This window comes from Lacerta agilis, chromosome 15 (assembly GCF_009819535.1).
Source record: "Lacerta agilis isolate rLacAgi1 chromosome 15, rLacAgi1.pri, whole genome shotgun sequence".
In the NCBI taxonomy this organism is placed as follows: domain Eukaryota; kingdom Metazoa; phylum Chordata; class Lepidosauria; order Squamata; family Lacertidae; genus Lacerta; species Lacerta agilis.
The window spans coordinates 42,282,487-42,303,443 of NC_046326.1; the positions used below are offsets into that span (position 1 = coordinate 42,282,487).

General features: G+C 51.0%; 1 protein-coding gene across 1 annotated transcript in view; it reads left to right on the top strand.

The window, feature by feature from the left end:
* MYO18A (myosin XVIIIA) overlaps positions 1–20,957 on the top strand; it is a 141,145-nt gene that overhangs the window by 79,188 nt on the left and 41,000 nt on the right. The window contains 11 exon segments of the mRNA XM_033171487.1: positions 1,137–1,296; positions 2,635–2,821; positions 3,602–3,839; positions 10,964–11,073; positions 11,789–11,854; positions 13,744–13,872; positions 15,942–16,085; positions 17,640–17,729; positions 18,271–18,390; positions 19,816–19,927; positions 20,626–20,753. Coding sequence (XP_033027378.1) covers positions 1,137–1,296; positions 2,635–2,821; positions 3,602–3,839; positions 10,964–11,073; positions 11,789–11,854; positions 13,744–13,872; positions 15,942–16,085; positions 17,640–17,729; positions 18,271–18,390; positions 19,816–19,927; positions 20,626–20,753 — 1,484 coding nt within the window.

The following is a 20,957-nucleotide window of genomic DNA, read 5'->3' on the forward strand; positions in this document are numbered from 1 at the left end:
ATATGAGCACCCCCCACCCACCTTCAAAAGTAGGAAGATTCAGGACAGGCAAAACAAAGTCCTCCTCCTTGCACTGCACAGTCGAACTGTGGAACGTGCTCCTCCCAGGAGGCATCGGTGGCCACCATCCTAGATGGCTTTAGGAGAGGATGGGGCAAATTCATGGCGGAGGAGAAGGCTCTCAGTGGCTGCTAGCCAGGAGGGCTCTGCTCGGCCTCTACAGCTGGAGGCAGCCATGCTTCTGAATCCCAGTTGCTTGAAACCACAGGAGGGGAGAGTGTGGCTCTTGGGCTCAGGTCCTGCTTGTGGGTTTCCTATTGGGACAACTGATTCGCCCCTGTGAGAAGAGGATGCTGAGCTAGATGGCCCATGGGCCTGACCCAGCAGACTCTGCTTAGGTACTTGAAGAGCTTCTCATGGCCATCTGCCTGTTTTATTTTGGAGCCCCTCCAGGTGCCCCTTTTATCGTGCATTCATGATTATTTGTTCTCTTGCTGGCATCAAAGCAGTTCTATGCCATCCCGTTTATAATACTCTTTGCTCCTGTGAACCGTAGACTTGGAAAGCTTTGGGATGGACATACTGCTTTGTTTCAGCCCTGTAACTTCCTGCTGAAATACTGCAAGTTTTAATTCACAAATGTGCTGCTTTATTTTTCACTGTCAGCTTTTGACGCTCTGTAGTTGTGCAAATGCCCCTCTAGGCAGCAATTACGCCGTCACATTGGGGAAGCATCGCAGAACAACTAACAAAGAGGAATGATGTGCGGACGGCCCAGTATAAATCCACCGCTACTGCCCTGTTATTGCAACATTGCCATGCAATTTGTTTTAAAACTGGTTTTTATGCCATGTTGTAAATTGTTGTCACCCCACCCTGGGACCTTAGGGTGAAGGGTGGGTAATAAATCAAATGAATAATAATGCAGAGGGAACCCACAAAAAAACCACCACCAACCACCACCTAGTCTGAAGCAGGCACCCTTAAGCCTACATTTAGTGCAGGGCGTTGGGTAGAACCCTCTCTTAGTCCCGGACCTACAGCAGTGTCTGATTTTGGGCATATCCAGGCAGAGGCCAGATGTGAGTGAGGAGCAGCCTGCTTCACAGTTTGTGCCTTGCCTTCTCTCTTTGCAGGGCACAACCCGCTGCTCCGAAGCAGTAGGCCACGGCACTTCTTCCTGGGGCACAGCTATGGCACCAACTGGGTGGAATATGACACCACAGGCTGGCTGAACTATGTCAGGCAGAATCCTGCATCCCAGAACACCTTGACTCTCCTGCAGGAGTCTCAGAAGTAAGTTGCAAGCACATTATCTTCTCTCTCTCTCTCTCCCTCCTTTGCTCTCTCTGTGTCACCCCTCCTCTCCCTTCCTCCTTCCCTCCTCTTACCCTTAAAAAAATACATTATAGTTTTTATTAAATATTTTATTGGTTTACAAAAGTCTGTGCATTGTCTCATTTTTCAGCTTGTAAAGTCTTTTCTACAGATCAGTTACATTTGTTATGAGACATTAGTGCTTTCTCTCTCCTCCCCAAATCAGGTGTGAAAGGGTTGCAGTTACGGAAAAGCCAAGCCCCTGTTTTATTTAACACACCTGTCCACTGGGGATGCAGGATGCTGTATGCCTGTGCCTCTTAGGAACATAGGAAAGTGCACTTGATCCATCCAGTTCAGTATTGTCCTGACCGGTTAGAGTTGGGGTTAGGGGTTAGGTTTAGGCAGCAGCTCTCCTGAATTTCAGGTAGGGCTCTCTGCCAATTCTCCCTGGAGACTCCTTGGATTGAACCTGGGACCTTACGCTTACAGTGCAGGGGCTCTGCCGCTGAGCTGTGGCCTTATCCTAAAAATAAAGCAAGGTGTTGTCATGCTGATGAATACAGTGGTATCTCCGGTTGCTGACGGGATCCGTTCCGGAGCTCCGGTCGGATCCCGAGGTTTCCGCAACCGGAGGGACCGCTTCTGCGCATGCAGCGAAACTCAGAAACATACTTTCGGGTTTGCTGAATTCGCATCCTGAAGGATATGCAACCGGAGGTGTGCATAGCCAGAGGTACCACTGTATAGGAAGCTGCCCTTTGCTGAATCGTTTACTTTGGTCTATTTGGCTCAGTATTGTCCACACTGACTGACAGCGACTGGGTTTCAGGTAGGGAGTCTGTCCCAGTCTAAGAAGAAGTGCTTGTTTCATTCATCTTCGCATGTCTGTATATGTGTTTAACCCAAGGCTACCAGATTTTTTTTCAATGAATCCGGCGACACTTTTCAACTTCCTACTAAATAGATGGATTTTGTCAGGGGGCTGATTTGTAAATCCGGGGACTGTCCCTGGGAAATGGGGACGTCTGGTGACCTTAGTTTAACCCCACTCTGGTATCTTCATGAAGATGCTGGCCCCCAGCTACTCTTGCCCCTCTCTTTCCCCAGAGCAGGTCTTATTTCCCTTTCCTTTCCTCACCTAACCTGAAGCAGGGCTGTCCCTGATTATCTAGTGCTCCCTCTGCTGGTTGGTGCAGCCTGGAGTCGCTTTCCCCAAAGCAGCTTCATCCCAACGGCCTTGAAGAGAGTTGCGCCGCTAGCTGCTGCTGCTTTTGGCTCCGTGGTGTTGATTCCCTCTCCTGCCCTCTTCCTCAGGAAAATAATCAGCAGCCTCTTCGCAGGCCGAGCTGGGACAGGAATGGTGCTGTCCGGGTCCATCGCTGGCCTGGAAGGAGGCTCTCAGCTGGCTTTGCGCAGGGCCACAAGCATGCGGAAGACCTTCACCACGGGCGTGGCAGCCGTGAAGAAGAAGTCGGTCTGCATCCAGATCAAGCTGCAAGTGGTGAGTCCCCATAGCTGGCCCTGTGGCTGAGCAGGTGCCTTTCTGTGTGTGCCCAGAAGGAAGCACTGCGGGGGTTTTTAGTGTCGCCCAGTACTGAGCTGGCCTTGGAGACGCTGAGAGAATGAAGACGAGCCTTTTCGGGAGAGGCTGGCGTGGATCACTTCTTCCCTGCAGGGCCTGCTTGCCTCAGTATCTGACCCCCCCGCTTGTTCTGAGGCAGCCCAGTGCCATGGAAGCATCTGTTCCTAGGAGGGGACTCAGTAGCTGCATTGGCAGAGGAGATGTCCCTTTCCTGGTGCAAGATCAAAAGGGCCTTTCCTCTGCCTTTGCAAACACCTGTGATTGTCATTTATTTACTTACTTAGAGCATTGGTATCCTGCTCTTCAGCCAAAATGGCTCCCAGAGCAGCTTACATGCAGCCAGATAAAACAAGACTGTCCCTGTCCCTGCAGGCTTACAGTCTAAAAAGCATGACACACAAGGGGAAAGAGGAAGTTTGCTGCAATGGGTGCTTCTGGGCGACAGTAGAGGGAGAGGAGGACTGGTGGAGCTGGCCTGTTACAGCAGAGCTGATGCAGTTGCCCCCTTACTGGTTGACTGAGTTTGGCATGATTGCCACCTGATCTGCCACATCAGATCAGGCTACTCGGAGCACACACAAGCACACTCACGGCCCTCTGCAGATCCCTTTAGCTGGATCCTGGGGTCTGCAGAGAGGGCTGATCCATCCCATCCCAGATGCCCTCAACTAATTCCCCATCTTCCCCCCTTCCCTTCAGGACGCGCTGATCGACACCCTCAAGAAGTCCAAGCTCCACTTTGTGCACTGCTTCCTGCCCAAGGCGGACAGCTGGAGCGGGGACTCCAGAGGGCTATGCACGCGGAGAGTGAGCACCAGCGAGCTGGACCTGCATGGGGAGCACTGCGAGGCTGGCCTCATGCAGCTGGACATACCCCTGCTGAGGGCCCAGATCCGGGGCTCCCGGCTCCTCGATGCCCTTCGGATGTACCGCCAAGGTTGGTAACCCCCCCTCCTCGGAGCAGTTGTGTTGTGATCACCTGCGGGCATGTGCTGTGGAAGGCGTCGCTCTGCCCCCGCCTGTAATGAAGTCCCTGGGTTGTATCCAATGGCGTGCTAAGTGAGCATCCCACCAGGGCAAGGAGGAGGGGGGTGGCGACCATGCACTGCCTCCATAGTCTGAAGCAGCGATGTTTCTGAACACCAGTCCCTGGAAAAGGCAGACAGGGAGAGGGCTCTTGTGCTTGAATCCTGCTTGAGGGTTTCTGATTGGGGCATCTGACTGGCCACTGTGAGAACAGGATGCTGGGCTAGGTGGGGCAGTGGCCTGATCCAGCAGGCAGGCTCTGCTTTTGTTCTAAGGTTCAACTTGTGCCACAGGATTGCCCCCTTTCTCCTCTCTGCCATGTCCCCCCTAAATCTCTTCTAGAGGCTTTCCCTACTCTCTGGGGCTGTTTGGGGAGGGTGCAGGGCATACAGGGGAGAAGGGGAGCCCCATTGCACAAGTGGAAATTCTTGTGAGTTCCACCCCCTGCTATGAGGCTGGATATCCTGAAAAAACATCCTGCTGGGGCTGCAGGGTAGTTCATTCATCTGTGGGAGATTTGAAGGCACAGTAGGCCACATGCTCATGTGTTGGGGTTAGAAAGGTAGAAGGAGAATACCTGGGCCTCACCTGAAAGTTCTCCACTTCCAACATTCAGTTGGAGTTGTCCCCTGAGAAGCACTTGGAAATCTGTGGATCTTCTCCTTCTTCCATCTGACTCAACCCTCGCTGTTGCAGCTTCTTCCTCTTATTAGTCAGGGATCATGTAGTAAACCGGATGATGCTCCATAGCCAATCAGATTTGCACAATTGAGGGCAGGTGAGGGCAATGCAAATAAATGTGTGATTTGCAATGATTGCAGGGAAGCAGAACTGTTCTTTGGCACCTGGAAAAGAAATGCTTTTGCAAACCTGTGGCCCTGACAAACACGCCTTTCCTTGCCTCTGAACTGTGGCCAGTAGTCCATTCCTCCTGCCTCCCTGCTCCTCAAACCACAAGTGGCAGCTTCCGTCCATATCCCCCTCCGCCCCTGCTCCTTGGGAAGACTCCAGAACAAGCGCCTTCCTGTACTCAGCCTTCCGAAAGATGTGCGGGGGAATTGGTGTTTATTATTTCAAAACCAGGTTGTTAGTGCTCTGAAGCAAGATCAATGTTTGTGTGCAGCGCCCAAGATCAATGGCATGGTGGGGGAGGGGAGGGGGCCGTGCTGCTCTGGTCGATGGTGCTGATGATTAATTAAGACCTGAAGAATCAACATCGCTATCTCTGCCCATAAATTTAATTGCAATCCGTATACAGTCAATAAGCTGAATCCATTCTAGTTCCCTCTGCCTGCGGGTGGGGTGGGGTGGGAGTGTAGGTGGGCACGTGCCGCGCCCCAAGCCGGGAGGAGGGGGGAAGCAGTGTGGATGGACCCCTTTTCAACAAGGAGGGACTCGCTGTGCAGGGGAGGAGGGGTGGGGAGCTATGGGGCAGCCCCCCGCTTCCATTGCAGGCTTTCCTCAGAGGGCCTGGTGCAAACGCAATGAGGGGCTTAACCGTCATTCTTTCAGCCCTACGGACCCTCTTGGGTGCTGAGATCTGCGGAAGGGTATTTTCTTCATGCTCAGAGGCTTGGAGGGGGGTGGCCCAGGGCCTTTTCTGTGGTGGCTTCTCAGCTGTGGGACTTGATAAGGAGTCAGCAACCTTTTTCAGCCGTGGGCCGGTCCACTGTCGCTCAGACCATGTGGTGGGCCGGACTATATTTTGAAAAAAATAATAATGAACAAATTTCTATGCCCCACAAATAACCCAGAGATGCATTTTAAATAAAAGGGCACATTCTACTCATGTAAAAACACACTGATTCCCAGACCATCTGTGGGCCGGATTGAGAAGGCGATTGGGCCGTATCTGGCGCACGGGCCTTAGGTTGCTTACCCCTGGGCTTGATCCTCACAGAAGTGCACCTGACACCACTGTGCAGCTTCCGGAGGTTGCTGAAGAGATTTACCCTGACTTTTGACACCTGTGGTGCATGGTTTTAGGACCCATCTTATCTTTATAATTGTAAATTGTTTGTAATTGCTTTTAATACTGTGTTTTAACACTGTATCCTGCCCAGGGGCCTTACGGTGAAGGACAGGTCATTAATGTGATAATAATCATCATCATAGCAATAACAGCAACAACCCTGGGACCTTCCGGATGTCTTTCAAAATGGTGCACTCAGGATGGTATTCATGACGGTATCGGGGCACTTATCCACTATCCCGCTTTCAGTAGTGTTTGTGCCTGCAGGCGGTTTGGGGCACCCATACTGCTTTATTGCCAATCCACACTCACCCTGTACCTTCCTCCTGGAATCCTGTAACATTTAATGCCCAAAATGCACCGGCTTATTTTCTGTTGCGCCATAGTTGTGTGAGCGTCCCTCCAGATGCCAATAGCACTGGAGAAACATTGCAGAGCTACTAATAAAGCAGAATGCGGAAGGCACACCCACCACTATTGACACTTTTATTGTGTCAGTGACGTGTTGCAGAATCTCCCTGCAGAGCCTCTACCAGCCTGGGGTGTAGCTCCTGTCTGTCTGCTTCAATGAGAGATCAGGCCATAACTCATTCCCCACTCCACCATGAGTTGAAGGGAGATTTTTTTTGGGGGTGGGAAGGAATCTTTGCACATAGCTTTTTCTTTTTTAAAAAAAATATTGTTATTAAATATTTTCTTGATTTACAAAGTAGTGCAATGTCTCTCTCGTATTTTTCCATATAACATTTTTACAAATCAGTTTTTGTTGTTGAGACATTAGGAAGAAAAGGGGGAGAGAGGTGGGTGGGATGGGGAGATAGGTGGGGTGGGGTGACGATGTTTCTTTTTTACTTGCTATGAGTAGGGTTTGGTGTCAGCGTTGTTTGTGTAGGTTCTCTGTTGTTCACTTGTGCTCCTTTGGCGGTGGTTGGCGTGGGGTGTGATTGTTCATTTGTGGTTGGCTGTGGTGATCTTTGGTTTCCTGTGTGAGTGGGGTTGGTGGGTGTTCTGGGTCAGGTTAGCCATATTGATTTGTATGCTGTCGGTAGATTTTTGTCATTGTCTTGTTGGGCTGTGTGTGTGATGAAGGGGAACCATACCGGGGTGAAGGTGTCTTCTTCTGTTTGTCCCTGTGTCAGTTTCAGCTTACTGGTTAGTTTTTCTAGTAGGGCTGTTTCCCATACTACTTGGTACCATTGGTCCATGTTTACTCCTGACAGGTCTTTCCAGTGTCTGGTTATGATGTTTCTGGATGCTGAGAGTAGATGGGTTATGAGTTCTTTGTGTTGTAAGTGGACATTATTGTCTTTGCACATAGCTTTGACAATATACAGTGGTACCTTGGTTTACAAACTTAATCTGTTCTGGAAGTCCGTTCTTAAACTGAAACTGTTCTTAAACCGAGGCGCGCTTTCCCTAATGAGGCCTTCCACCGCCGGTGCCCTTCCACCATTCGGATTCCGTTCTTAGACCAAGGTAAAGTTCGCAAACCGGGACACTACTTCCAATTTTGCAGAGTTAAGTAAACCGAATAGTTCGTAAACAGGGCTGTTCTTAAACCAAGGTACCAGTGTAGTTTTAAAACATCTGCAGTAGCACAACCGGGCACCTTCCTCTGCCAGAGCTGCAACAGAACAAGTCTCTCCTGTATGGGCTTCTACAGCTGCAGCAGGTGCTATAACCTTCCAACAGTTTCTCTTCACTCCTCCATTGCCTCCCAAGGCAGACAAAGGCCAACCAACTGTGTGCTGACAAAGACTAGGAAGAGATGGCAACGGGCATCTAATCCAGCCTCCCGTATTCTCAGTGACAGGACCACCAAAAAAGCTACAGGGAAGTAGCAGGGGAGGCTGATCCATTTGGGCAATTGGGGCATTCAACCCTAAGCTACCCCCAGCCCCATCTGCCTTAAAACCAACCCAGAAGATGGAACTGCTTGTCAACTTCCTCCTCCCCAGTCTCAGGATTAGCCCTTGTAGAAGTCAACAGGGAGGTTGGGGACAAAACTAGCATGAGTTGTCCCTGCCTCTCGCCCCACCTGTCCCAATGGGCACCAGCCGCCCCTGGTCCTTGGCTTAGGGGAGCAGCAAATTCTTTGTACCCAGAAGGCCCCTTGGCTTTATAAAAGGACCAGGCTACAAGTGACGGAGAAGCCCCCTCTCTGCCTAAGCTCCCCCAGAGAGACGCTGCCGGTCAGAGTAGGCAATACAGGGCTTAGACGAACACGTCTGGCCTAGTGTAAGGCAGCTTCCCATTGCTCTTCCCTCCCTGCTTCTGGGGAACCGTCTGTTTCTCTTGCGCACTCGAGCTTTTATCTCCGCTGGAGATCCGAGCCCTAATCCGGTGTTTAGACTCTTAACTGCGAAATGAGAAGTTAGCTGAGGTGCTGCCTGCGAATGTCGTTCTGTTTCTAAATAGGCTCTGCACCCCTGGACGGTTGCCTCCTGCAAGTCTCAGTTTTGGGGGTGTTGCTTGTCATCAAACGCCGCCGCACCTTGCGAGCTAAAGCTTATCCTCCCCCCCCCCATCCCAGAGAGCTGCTGCACAACCAAAGATGGCAATTGACACGCTGAGCGCCGTCTTATAGCGAGGCCTTTGGGGAGGGGTGGGTCGTTCTCCTGCTCTGTGTCTCAAATGACTCCCTGGCTGATCTCAGTATGCCAGCCAACTTTTTCCGTGCCAGGGGGAGCCTCCTCTCCCTCCTCGTGGCCATATTTGGAATTTGAGTGTGGGGCGGACCAATCCTCCGTCAGTCTACTGATTTTGGGTTGAATGGGAGCTCCAGAGAAGTTAGCTAGCAAAGGCTGGGTCACCTAATCCCTTCCCTCGTGTCGGTGTGCGTCTGTGTTTTACCCTCGGCGTTTGGTGCTGTCAGAGGCACATATATTCCTTGTTAAATGTGGAGACGTGCATTCTGGTTTGCACTGTAGGCTGCCGTGTATTTACTAAAGCCGCAGAATCATGGAATTGTGGAGTTGGGAGGGGAACTCCGAGGGTCGTCTACTCCAACCCCCTGCAGTGCAGAAGAGTTTGGGTGATGCCTGTTTTCTCCTCTGCACATCCCTCTCTCTTTCTCTGTGTATACTAGAATAACAGAAGTGTCGAGTTGGAAGGGACCTCACCTAGTATAACCCCCCTACAATGCAGAAATCGCAACCTGAAAACCCCAGACAGGTGGCCATCTGACCTCTGTTCAAAAATCTCCAATGAGTCATAGAATTGTAGAGCTGGGAGGGCAACTCCAGGGGTCATCTAGTCCAACCCCATGCAGTGCAGGGGTAATAGTTTAAAATTCCTGAACAGATGGCCACCTCCAGTGAAGGAGAGCCCACCACTTTCCAAGGGAGCCTGTTCCACTCTCGGACGGCTCTTGCCATCGGGAAATTCCTCCTACATTTCAGTTGGAATCTCCTTTAAAAATGTAAGAACCTCCTGGATCAGGCCCATCTAGTGGAGCCTCCTCCTCTCACAGCGGCCAACCAGATGCCTGTGGTCAACCCTCACATGAGCCCCCTCCCCTCCCGCGATCTCCAGCAACCGGCGTTTGGAAGCATCATTGCCTCTAGCTGTGGAGGCAGCGCATCGCCATCATGGCTAGTAGCCATTGATAATTTGAGTCCCGTCAGTTCGGGGCGCACCCTCTGGAGCAGCAGAAAACAAGCTTGCTGCGTCTTCCATGTGACAGCCCTTAAGATATTTGAAAAGTCTTTTTTCAAAAAGCCGCAGGAGAATGTTTTCGGCAGAAAATCCCCGTGGCTTTGTTTTCTTGCGTTGTGCTGAAGTTGTAGTTCCTTTTGTGCATCTTCATGAAAGATTGGGGGGGGGTTGTTGTTTCCTGTTGATATGGTTATTAGCAGGGCGACAACATTTAACCTTTTTTTTTAAGTGTTGGCTTTTCTGTATTTCTAATTTTGTGATGTTTTAAGGCTTTTTTTTAAAAAAAGAAGAAGCTGGTGGTATGTATCAGAGTCTTTGAAAAAGCCACGAGAGAATCTTTTGGCAGAGAATTCCTGTTGCTTCTTTTCATGTTTGTGCTTGAAAAATAAAACTTATAATTGGGCAGTAGATGGCATGCAAATATCTCCAAAGGGAGCCCAGAGAGAAAATTCAGAACAAAATAGTAATATATTACAGACAGCAGTTAAAACCAGCAGAATAAAAACTTCATAAAACAATTGGCCATAAAACCTGGATAAATAAAGATGTATTGATGTGTTCTAAGATGATGCCGGCTGTGACACACAAACAGAATATTATTCTGTGCTTCAGAGAAATTGATATTTTTAAAACCTGTATGTACTTTTAAAACTTGTATGATTAACCTACAGCCATGAATTCGTATAGTGGGGCCTCTATGTACAGAAGCAGTTTACCTTAGTCTACTAGGGATGCGGGTGGCGCTGTGGGTTAAACCACAGAGCCTTGGGCTTGCCGATCAGAAGGTCGGCGGTTTGAATCCCTGTGACGGGGTGAGCTCCCATTGTTTGGTCCCAGCTCCTGCCAACCTAGCAGTTTGAAAGCACGTTAAAGTGCAAGTAGATGAATAGGTACCGCTCTGGCAGGAAGGTAAACGGCATTTCCGTGCGCTGCTCTGGTTCGCCAGAAGCGGCTTAGTCATGACCCGGAAGCTGTACGCCGGCTCCCTCCGCCAGTAAAGCGAGATGAGCGCCGCAACCCCAGAGTCCTCCGCATCTAGACCTAATGGTCAGGGGTCCCTTTATTCTTCACCTTTACTAGGTATTAGATGCAAACAGCAAGCTCACGCTGTCATCTTGGTCATCTGTTTGTGAGCATCTGTCTTCTTCCTACTGTGAATTTCTCTAATCTTCTTTTAATGCCATCCCAGTTGGTGGCCGTCACTGCCTTCTGTGGGAGGGAGTTCCATAGGTTAACAATGCACTACCGGGGGGGGGGGGGACGTTTATTTTGTCTAGTCCCGAATCTTCACCCATTCCGCTCCACTGGATGACCCTGAGTTCTAGTATCGTTTCCCCTGCGCTCCGTGCTCTTCTGCCCATTCCAGCCATGCTCCATTAACGCCCCTCTCTGCTTCTGTGCCACAGGCTATCCTGACCACATGGTCTTTGCAGAGTTCCGGCGGCGCTTTGACATCCTGGCCCCTCACCTGACCAAGAAGCACGGGCGCAATTACATCGTCACAGACGAGAGGCGGGTATGTATGTAGGCTATTGAGGCGGAGAAGTGGGGGGTGGGAGGGTGGGGGCGGCTGCATGTGCAATGGACAGTCAGGAAACGGGCCCAGAACTCTTTGGGCACTAATAGGGTCCTGTGCTGCCTGTCTAGGGGTGGGGAGCAGCGCAGCTACGTTGGAAGCTGCCTTCAAGAAAACACTTGAAACACCAATATACATTCCAAATAGATGCCCAGGAAAAGTTCCCTTTAAGATCATAATGCCTCTTGGTCCACACATGTTCCCACTGCTCTGTCTGTATATTATAACATTTTTTGCCCATTTAATAAGTTTTTTTTAAAGAGCAACATACAAATTTTACGAAATTATTAATATTAATGAAATTTGTATACTGCCCTTCACCCGTAGATTTCAGGACAGTTCACAACATAAAAATAGAAGATAAAAACACAAAATTCATAATGGAAACAAGAACAAAACCCAAACAGGAAACTGTCTTATATAAAACCAGACTGTTAGGCTATCCAGACCAGTGTTGTCTACACTGATCGGCAGAGCCCCCCCCCCACTGGGTTTTGGTTAGCAGCCTCTGCCAACCACACCTGGAGCTGCCCTTGAACTGCATGGAAAGCTGGCATTCTGCAGCTGGTCTCCAGTTATTGGCTACACTTCCCAGCATGCCCTCTGCTAATATGGTTGCTGGTGCTTGATGCGCCTCCCCCCCCTTCTTTCCTAGGCTGTGGAGGAGCTCCTGGAGTCGCTGGAACTGGAGAAGAGCAGCTTCCACATGGGCTTGAGCCGGGTAAGACCAACCTGTGCACTTTCAGGGCGGGGCCTCTCTCTTCACTTGGGGGGAGGGGGCTGGGGAAGGGTCTGTGGCCAGGCTGTGTCCCCTCCAGGTGGGAGGATTGGGAAGGGGTGTCCGGAGAAATCCGATCTGTGTGGGCAAAGGCACACTTATTTGCAAGGCCCTAGAATCAGTTGATGCTCAGAGCCTGCAGAGAAGTGGCTGGAACAAGACTTAAGGGCTGAGTCAGAAGGAATGGTCGCCCCTCGGTGTGTTGGAGCATGACTTTGTCAGACTACTCCATGTTCTGGTAACTTCCAGGCTAGACTACTGCAACATACTCTATGTGGGGCTGCCCTTGAAGATGACTTGTAAACTTCAGTTTGTCCAAAATGCAGCAAGCGTCTGGCAGTGCCTTTGCCCTCAGAAGCTTGGCTGCTGGTGGCTCAGGGGGAGAGGGCCTTCTCTGTGGCAGCCCCTAAGCTGTGGAACGCCCTCCTCACAGAGGTGCATCTGGCACCTTCCTTATACAGCTTTCGGCAAATCCTGAATGCGCACCTCTTTCCCCTGGCATTTGACACATGAGGTGTATGTTTTTAGGACTCATCTTATTTGAATGGTTGCAAGTTGCAGTAAATTGTTTTCAATATTGTTTTTTCGTGCTGTTAAAAAAAAACCCAGGACCTTACAGTGAAGGACGCATAATAAATAAATAAATAAATGATTGGGCCTAGAAACATTTATCTTTTTTGCAAACAGAAATGCAGATGGTTGGGAACTACATTCTCTGCCTTCCCCCTCTGCACCCTTCTAGAATATGCACAGTCTGGCATGACTTGCCCTTAGGACCGAGCTGTGTGTGTGTGTGTGTGTGTGTGTGTGTGTGTCTTGGTACCTCGCTGGACAGGAGCCACCAGTGTCACAGGGCAGAGGATGCAGCTGCTTCAGTGCCAGTTTCTGGGCTGCTTTTGGTTCATCTCTTTCTCCTGCAACTCGGTCAGAGCCGTGCCACTACCGGCTGCCTCACCGCTGGCTAATGCGAGGGGACAGACTTGCCCGGCGTGGGAGGGGAGGAGGAAGCGAAGGTTTGTCACAACAATTCGGCACGCTCCGGGAGCCTGTGGATTCAAAGTGAGCGGAGGGCAGGCTTGGCTGAGCTGGGCTGCTCGCACTTCCCTGCCTTCCTTCCCCACCCCCTTTCGAAAGTTCCAAAGTGAAATGAGCCCCTGGTGGTGCTCAGAGCAGAGGCTGGGCAGCTCACTGGGTGGTTCGCTCCCAAATCCCCCTCAACAAAAGCAAGGAGGGCTGCAGAACTTGCAGGATCTGTGGCTACACTCTGCCTCCATGGTCAGAGGCAGTGATGCCTCTGAATACTCAATACTGGTCATTGGGAGCCACAGGAGGGGGGTAATTCTCCCCTGCCCTCCTTAAAATATATATATATATTTGTGGAATTCTTTCAATATATAACAACATACAGATATACAATTAAATATCCTACCCTAACCCAGAGCATACACAATAACAACCAAATAATGTAAGTTCTTCTTCCATGGAGAGTGTTGTTGTGCTTAGTTCCTGCTTGTGAGTTTCTCATTAAGGGCATCTGGTTGGCCACTGTGAGAACAGGATGCTGGACCAGATGGGCCCAGTGGCCAACAGTCCACCTAGCTCAGCATTGTCTGCCCAGATTGGCAGCAGTGGCTCTCTGGCCTTCCAGGCAGTGATCTCTTGCAGCCCAACCTGGAGATGCCAGTGGGACTCGAACCTGGGACCTTCTTCTACTACTGCTGCAGCTCTTCCCCTAAAAATAAAGATTCTAGGCCTCATGGTTTTGAATGGGGCGCTGTGAATTAACCTTCCCACTTTCTCCCCCCGTCTTCTCTCCCACCCCCCTCGAAAAGGTGTTTTTCCGGGCAGGGACACTGCCCAAGCTGGAGGAGCAGCGGGACAAGCAGATGAGCAGGAACTTCACGCTTTTCCAGGCAGCCTGTCGGGGCTTCCTTGCACGCCAGCAGTTCAAGAAGAGAAAGGTATTCTGGGGGCGGGGGCAGGGGGAGCCTTTAGAAGTCCAGGAGGGGGGATGGAGGAAGGGGAATTAGTGTCAGCCTGCCTCCATGTCTCTGTCTTTTATATGCACACATACACACTCACTCACTCACTCCCCCCATCCCGCCCTTGCCACCCCTCTTGCGTTTACGTCTCATGTTGGCGGCCTCCTTGCTTGGCCTAAAATGGGCAGCTGTGCCTCCCACAGGCACTGGGCAGAGGCCCAGGATTGCAAGCTCTGCACAGAGCACAGCTGGGAACTCCCCAAGTTTGGGGAAGAGGGATCTTTAATCCTCTAGCAGGTATGGAGTCTGTCTGTCTCTCTCTGTGCATTTTTATATCTGTGTGTGTATGTTTGTGGAGGGAGACGTAGAGACATCTCCATGACATTTGGGGGTGGCTGTGAGGGTCCCCTCCATCCCTAGGAGAGGATGAGGAGGGCAAGTCTACCTTCCTCCAGGCATGGGAAGGGAGTCCTGGGGGTGGGGAAGGAATCTGACAGGGGCTCTAGAACAGAGGGACAAGTTTGTCTCTCTCCGTTGGGTTGGGATGGTGTGGAGCGTAGGAACATCAGAAGCTGCCTTAGGCTGAATCACACCCATGTGTTCATCTAGTTCAGGATTGCCTCCACTGACTGGTAGCTGTGGCTGTCTGGGCTTTCATGCAGGAAGGAGGTTCCTAGCCCCCCACCCCCACCCCGAAGATGCTGCCAGGAATTGCACCTGGGACCTTCTGCATATAGAGCAGGTGGCTCTACCACTTGGCTGCAGCCCTTCCCCTAAAAAAAAAAAAAAGATTCCAGTCCTCATGGTTCTGAATAAAGAGCTGATTTAAATGTGAAGCTGCCATAATCGTGCTTTCAGCTTCATCTAGCTCAGTGTTGTCTACACTGACTGGCAGCAGCTCTCCAGAGTTTCAGGCAGAGAGTCTTTCCCCCCAGGGTTGAACCAGGGACCTTCTGCACGCAAAGCAAGCAGCTCCGCGACCGAGATTTCCTGTTTTGCTTGGGGGTGGGGGTGGGCGGCGGAGCTCTTTGCAGCGGCAGGGCGGGCAGAGGCCGTTAGCGTGCAGATTAAAGAGCTGTGTCAGCTCCTCCGCTTATTACCGAGTGCATAAACGAGACGGCCAAGCGGGCCCAATGTTTTCGGCAAGATTAGGCTTTATGGCTGGGGTTGGGGGGGGGTGGCTGCTTTGCTAGCGGGAAACAGTAATAAAGGAGACGGAATGATGACTAATTTTAAGATGGGAAAGTGTAACTCCCTTTCTTGCCTGCAGATTCTCTTCTCTCCCTCTCTGACTCTCCCTGACATCTCTCTTGCAGAAGAGTTCAGGAGCACCCCACATGCACCCTCGCCTTAGGCTTTCAATTTGTTTTGTATCTTATTGCATTTTGTATCCCACCTCTTTCTCCAAGGAGCTCTAGGTGGCATGCACAGTTCTCCCAGTTGGAGCCAGTGTGGTGTAGTGGTTAAGAGCGGTAGACTCATAATCTGGGGAACTAGGTTCGGGTCTCCGCTCCTCCACATGCAGCTGCTGGGTGACCTTGGGCTGGTCACACTTCTCTGAAGTCTCTCAGCCCCACTCACCTCACAGAGTGTTTCTTGTGGGGGAGCAAGGGAAGGGAGAATGTGAGCCGCTTTGAGACTCCTTTGGGTAGTGATAAAGTGGGATATCAAATCCAAACTTCTTCTTCTTCTTCTTCTTCTTCTTCTTCTTCTTCTTCTTCTTCTTCTTCTTCTTCTTCTTCTTCTTCTTCCCCACTCCTCTTTTAATCCCCACAACAACCCTGCGAGGTAGGTGAGGTTGAGGGAGGCAGGAACTGGTCCAGGGGCAAATCCAGTGGCCAAGTGGGGATTTAAACTCTGGTCTCCCAGGCCCTAGTCTGATGCTCTAACCACTGCACCACACTGATCCACAGGCCAAGGCCTCCCATTGGGGAAGTGTGTGTGTGTGTGTGTGTGGGGGGTTTTCTACTGCTGTTTCCAGGGGGGTTGTCTTGACCAGGTGTCCTCCTCTTCCTCCTCCTCTTCTCCCCCCCCCCCAAATTATTCAGATCCAAGACCTGGCCATCCGCTGCGTGCAGAAGAACATCAAGAAGAACAAGGGGGTGAAGAACTGGCCCTGGTGGAAACTCTTCACCACCGTCAGGCCTCTCATCGAAGTTCAGCTCACAGAGGACCAGATCAGGGGCAAAGATGTGCGTATGATCTCGGGGTGGTGGGGGGGGGGCAGCCTTATGCTGAGTCCGGTGATTGGTCCACTTGGCTTAGTGTTGCCTACACTGACTGGCAGAAGCTCTCCAAGCTTTCAGGGAGGACTGTTATTGTTATTACATTTATATCCCACCTTGCCTCCCAGGGGTTTATTGTCTGGCATCGTGTCCACATGCAAGACTTGCTTTTGCCGACACCAGGGGTGGACAAGCCTTTTTAGCCCGCCCTCCGCATCCAAAAGCAGGCCATTTTTTAACAGGTGGGCGGGGCCACCTGTATGATGCCCGGTGATTCAAATTTCAAGCCTGGGAGCAAGCACAGGCTTATCTCTGATCTTGGCGCTGTCCAGCACTGAGATCAGGATAAGCTTCTCCTGCTGCCGCTGCCTTTTACCATCAAAGGAAACAGAGATTAATCTCCAGTCTTAGCTCTGTGTTGTTTAGCTCCAAGTGTTGCGTCTAATGCTAGTCCTACTCAGAGTAGACCTGAAGGTAATAGACACAGCTGAAGCTCATTACTTGCAGTGGGTCTACTCTGAGTAGAGCTTAGTTGGCTGCAGTGCTGAGATTGGAGAGAAGAGTCCCCCTTATCTCTAATCTCGGTCAGGGATAATGGCTCTCTGTACCTGACATCCTGTGACATCCAGGTGACTTGACAGATGGGTGTGCCTGGAATGACCTCTTGGGCCAGATTCAGAGGCTTGGAGGTTCCCTAACCCTGACCTGCGTAGGAGCAATTATCTTGCCTGCCAAAAGTGGGCAGAGCACCAGAAGTGTCTGAGGTCTTCCCTACTTGCAAGGTATTTTAACTGGAGGATCATTGCAGCAGGGACTTCTTTTTTCAACTCCACATTAGAGCTGCTAAAACATCACCAAATAGTGTGCAAGCTTCTGAGTCCTCCTCCAGAACTCTTAATCCCAGGCTAGTTAGTAAACAAATCAAAGGAGCGGGGTGAGGAAGGAAGTTGTCTAGTGGTGAAGCCACCAGCCTGCGTCTTGTGAGAGCCTTGAGGGAGGAGGCAGCAGACACTCAGGTGAGGCTTAGATGGTGCAGGGCAGGTTTCAGGTTGCCCCAAGGCCTTTTGGGAGGGAGAAACACACAGAGGCTCATTTCCCTGTCTGGAGATTAAAGAAACAATTGGCCTGTTGCTCAGGTCTGTCTCTATCCTTGGATGAAACACACAGGCTTCCCAGAGTCTCAGGGAAGGGTCTTTCCCCCACCTGCTCCCTGATCCTTTTTAATTGGCGTCCTTCTGCATGCCGTTCTGCGTCTGAATCGGAAACGTTTTAAATATACTTTAATGGTTCCGTCTTTTGTGTGTTTGCCTCCCTGGACTTAGTTGGCAGGGCAGGTGGGATATAAATTCAAACAATACTTCTGAAGATGGTCATAATAACAATCACGGATCCAAGCAGGTCTTCCTCTCTTGATTAACGCTGCGGCTCCAAATCCCAAGGCAGGGACTCTTGGGACTTGGTAGCTGCTCCTGCTGCTGGAGGACAGCCTTTGGCCTGACCTTGCCTTTGCCTTCTGAACAGGAGGAAATCCAGCAGCTGAAGAGCCGGCTGGAGAAGGTGGAGAAGGAGAGGAACGAACTGCGACTCAGCAGCGACCGCCTGGAGAGCAAGGTGAGGTGGTTCCCGGGACCCCCCAGCTCTCGTCTCTTAAACGTGCCTTCAGTTCCAGCCCCGGAAGCGTGTGCTAGGAGCTGCACGGAAGCAGGGTGTAGGGCAGGAGGATCTAGGATCCTTAGAGCCAAGTCGGGAGCTGCACGCAGCAACCCAGGACTTAGTGCAGCAGGATCCAGCCTTTGCAGACACACCTTTAACCCAGACAGGCAGCCGGAGAGCCATTTCTTTGTTGGTTTGTTTATACCACGTATTTGCAGGGTGGTGGTGATGGGGGTACTGCTGCAGTTACTGTCGTGACCTACTTTAGATCAGGTCATGCCCCAGCAGGGATGGGGGGGGGGGGAGAGGGGAAGAAATTCAAATAATTTTGCATTTCAAAGTGAACCTACCCTAATCCAAATTTTCCAGTGCTGGTCTCCAGCCAAGGAATGTGCGCTAGAAAAGCATAAACTAGTGTAAAGTGTCCATTAAAAGGGCACATATTAGTGGAATTAGTGTGCAAAATCCCATCCCTGCCACCTACTTCCCCCATCTCCAGATCTCGGAGCTGAGCTCAGAACTGACCGACGAGAGGAACACGGGAGAATCCGCTTCCCAGCTCCTGGACGCTGAGACGGCAGAGCGGCTGCGAGCAGAGAAGGACATGAAAGATCTGCAGGTCAGCCAAGTGGGGCAGAGTCCAGGGAGGGGGGCAGGCTTAAGCAAGTGTCCCTCAGTCCCAAGCCAATCTAGCCACCCCAAAGAAAGACTCCATGGTTGTCATTCAGCTTCCTGTGCCAGATCAGTTGGGTTCCTGCGTGGCACTGAAGCCGCATTTGCACCATACATTTAAGTCAATATCATGCTACTTTAAACAGTCTTGGCTTCCCCCCCCCAAGAATTTGGGGGTGTGTAGTTTAAGGGTGCTGAGAGTTGTTAGGAGACCCCCTGTTCCCTTTCCCGGAGCTACATTTCCCAGAGTTCCCTGTGAAGTGGGATTGGTTGCTAAGCCATACTGGAAACTGTAGCTCCAAGAAGGAAGTGGAGGGTGTTCTAATAACTCTCAGCACCCTCAACAAACTACAGCTCCCAGAATTCTTTGGGTGAAGCCATGACGGTTTAAAGTGGTATGATAGGGCTTTAAATGTATATTGGGTGGGTGAGGCCTAATTCTATGAGCACATGTCTCCCTGCCCTTTGACAGAAGTTTCCAAAGGTGGCTTCTGGAGATGATAATAATGTACTTTCCCAAAGGGATAATTTAATAACAAAAGAGCCATCAAAAGCAGCATAGAAATGGCTTTACAAACCTGGCAGAATAAACAAAATAAAACACAGAGGACTTTGCTTCCCCCCCCCCCCCAGAGATCAGCCCTGGGGTGCCAGCTCAGCCTTCTTCTGAATGCTGCCTCTGGGTTTGGTTCTGCTTGACGTTTCTCCTCCCTCTGGAAAGCAGTGGTGGTCCTGAGCGCACAGGAGATTTGAGCGTTTGACCTCTGCGCAGGGGAGGTCCCTGAGGTGAACTCATTGGGTGAACGCAGACATAGCAATAAATAGGAAACAAATCCCCACAAGAAAGCAGCCTTGGGCTTCTGCCTGCTTGCTGAAGCTGCCAGCCTCCAGCTGCTGCAAACTCCCACCATGTGTCCCCAAAGTATCTGAAGCCCACTTTGCAGCAACGCAGAGCAGGGCTGTCAGTGCGGCTGCCTCCCTTCTGGGGAACAGGATCCATGTCGAGACACGACAGGCGCCCACAATCTGAACTCTCCAGAAACCATTGCAGGCATTTTTGCTCCGACAAGCTTTCTCAGCTGGATGTCTCCCTGCCTTAAGGTGTTCACTTTGTTCCCCTTTAAAAACTATTTTTAGCTATTTTTTATTATAATCATTTGTGAATTGCCTTAGCATGGATGTAAAAAGCAGTTGAATAATGCAGTAATAATGTTTGGGGCCCATCTGATCTCAGCCCTGCCTTTGGCCACCTGTCCTCCTCCTGCACAGTAGCATCTCAGCGGGATCTGCCCCACTGGTGAAGTGGGGTCAGGGCAGCAGCCTTGCCGGCCCCTTGTCTGTTCTGAAGTGGCTTGCCTCTTCCGCCTTCCAGGCCAAGTATGATGCTCTTAAGAAGCAGATGGACTCCATGGAGATGGAGGTGATGGAGGCCCGTCTCATCCGGGCCGCTGAGCTCAACGGCGAGATGGACGACGATGACTCAGGTGGGCCACCCTAAAAAACATTCACATTCCCTGCTCCTTGTCTTGGCTGTGTCCAGATCCCCCATTCTCTGTCCATTCCCCAGTCCTTACTCAGGTTCTTTCTATTGAATTTATATGCCGCCCTATACCTGCAGGTCTCAGGGCGGTTCACAGAATAAATTCAGAATATAAAACCACAAAATACATAATCCTATTTGGCAGTAGCCTGAATTATGCAAAACAGACAGATTTCAGATAACTCAAGCCTTGGTCTCATGTTTAAAGTTAAGTTACTAGTCCTCATGGTTTGGAGAGGCTGGTCTGGAAACGTAAGTGTTTAGATTTGACAGATTAATAGAGGACAAGGCTGTCAGTGGCGACTTGCCATGATGGCTCTGTTCTGTCACCTCCATCAGAGGCATTATGCCTCTGAATGCCAGTTGCTGTGAGTCGCAGGGGGACAGAGTGATCTTGTGCTTGGGTCCTGCATCTGGTTGGCACTAGACTAGAGGATCCATTGGCCTGATCCAGCCGGACTCGTCTGATGTCCTTACGTTTTCATTTCTGAACCCAACCCATCTGCCACCAAGTTCTTGCTCCACAAAGTGAAACTTGTAGTCGCCTGTGTCTGTGGCTCAGGGAGAAGGATGAGTTTTTTCCTCCCAGCTCATCCTTGGCCGCCTAACCTCGGTTCCATCTCTGCCTCCTTCTCCTTGCAGGTGGCGAGTGGCGCCTGAAGTACGAGCGCGCCGTCCGCGAGATCGATTTCACCAAGAAGCGCCTGCAGCAGGAGTTTGAGGACAAGCTGGAGGTGGAGCAGCAGGGCAAGAGGCAGCTGGAGCGACGGGTGAGTTTTCTCTCTCTCTCCTCCTCCCTCTCCCTTCAGCACACCTTGATGCGCTGGCCACCGGGCAGCCCCTTCCTCTGTGCTGCCAAACCACACACCCCCTCTCAATTTCCCAGGACGCCTTGCTCTTCCCACCCTTTTCTGCCACAACTTGTGACTATTTGGCTGGAGCTGTGTGCTCTTGCGAGGTCCTTTGTCCGGTCG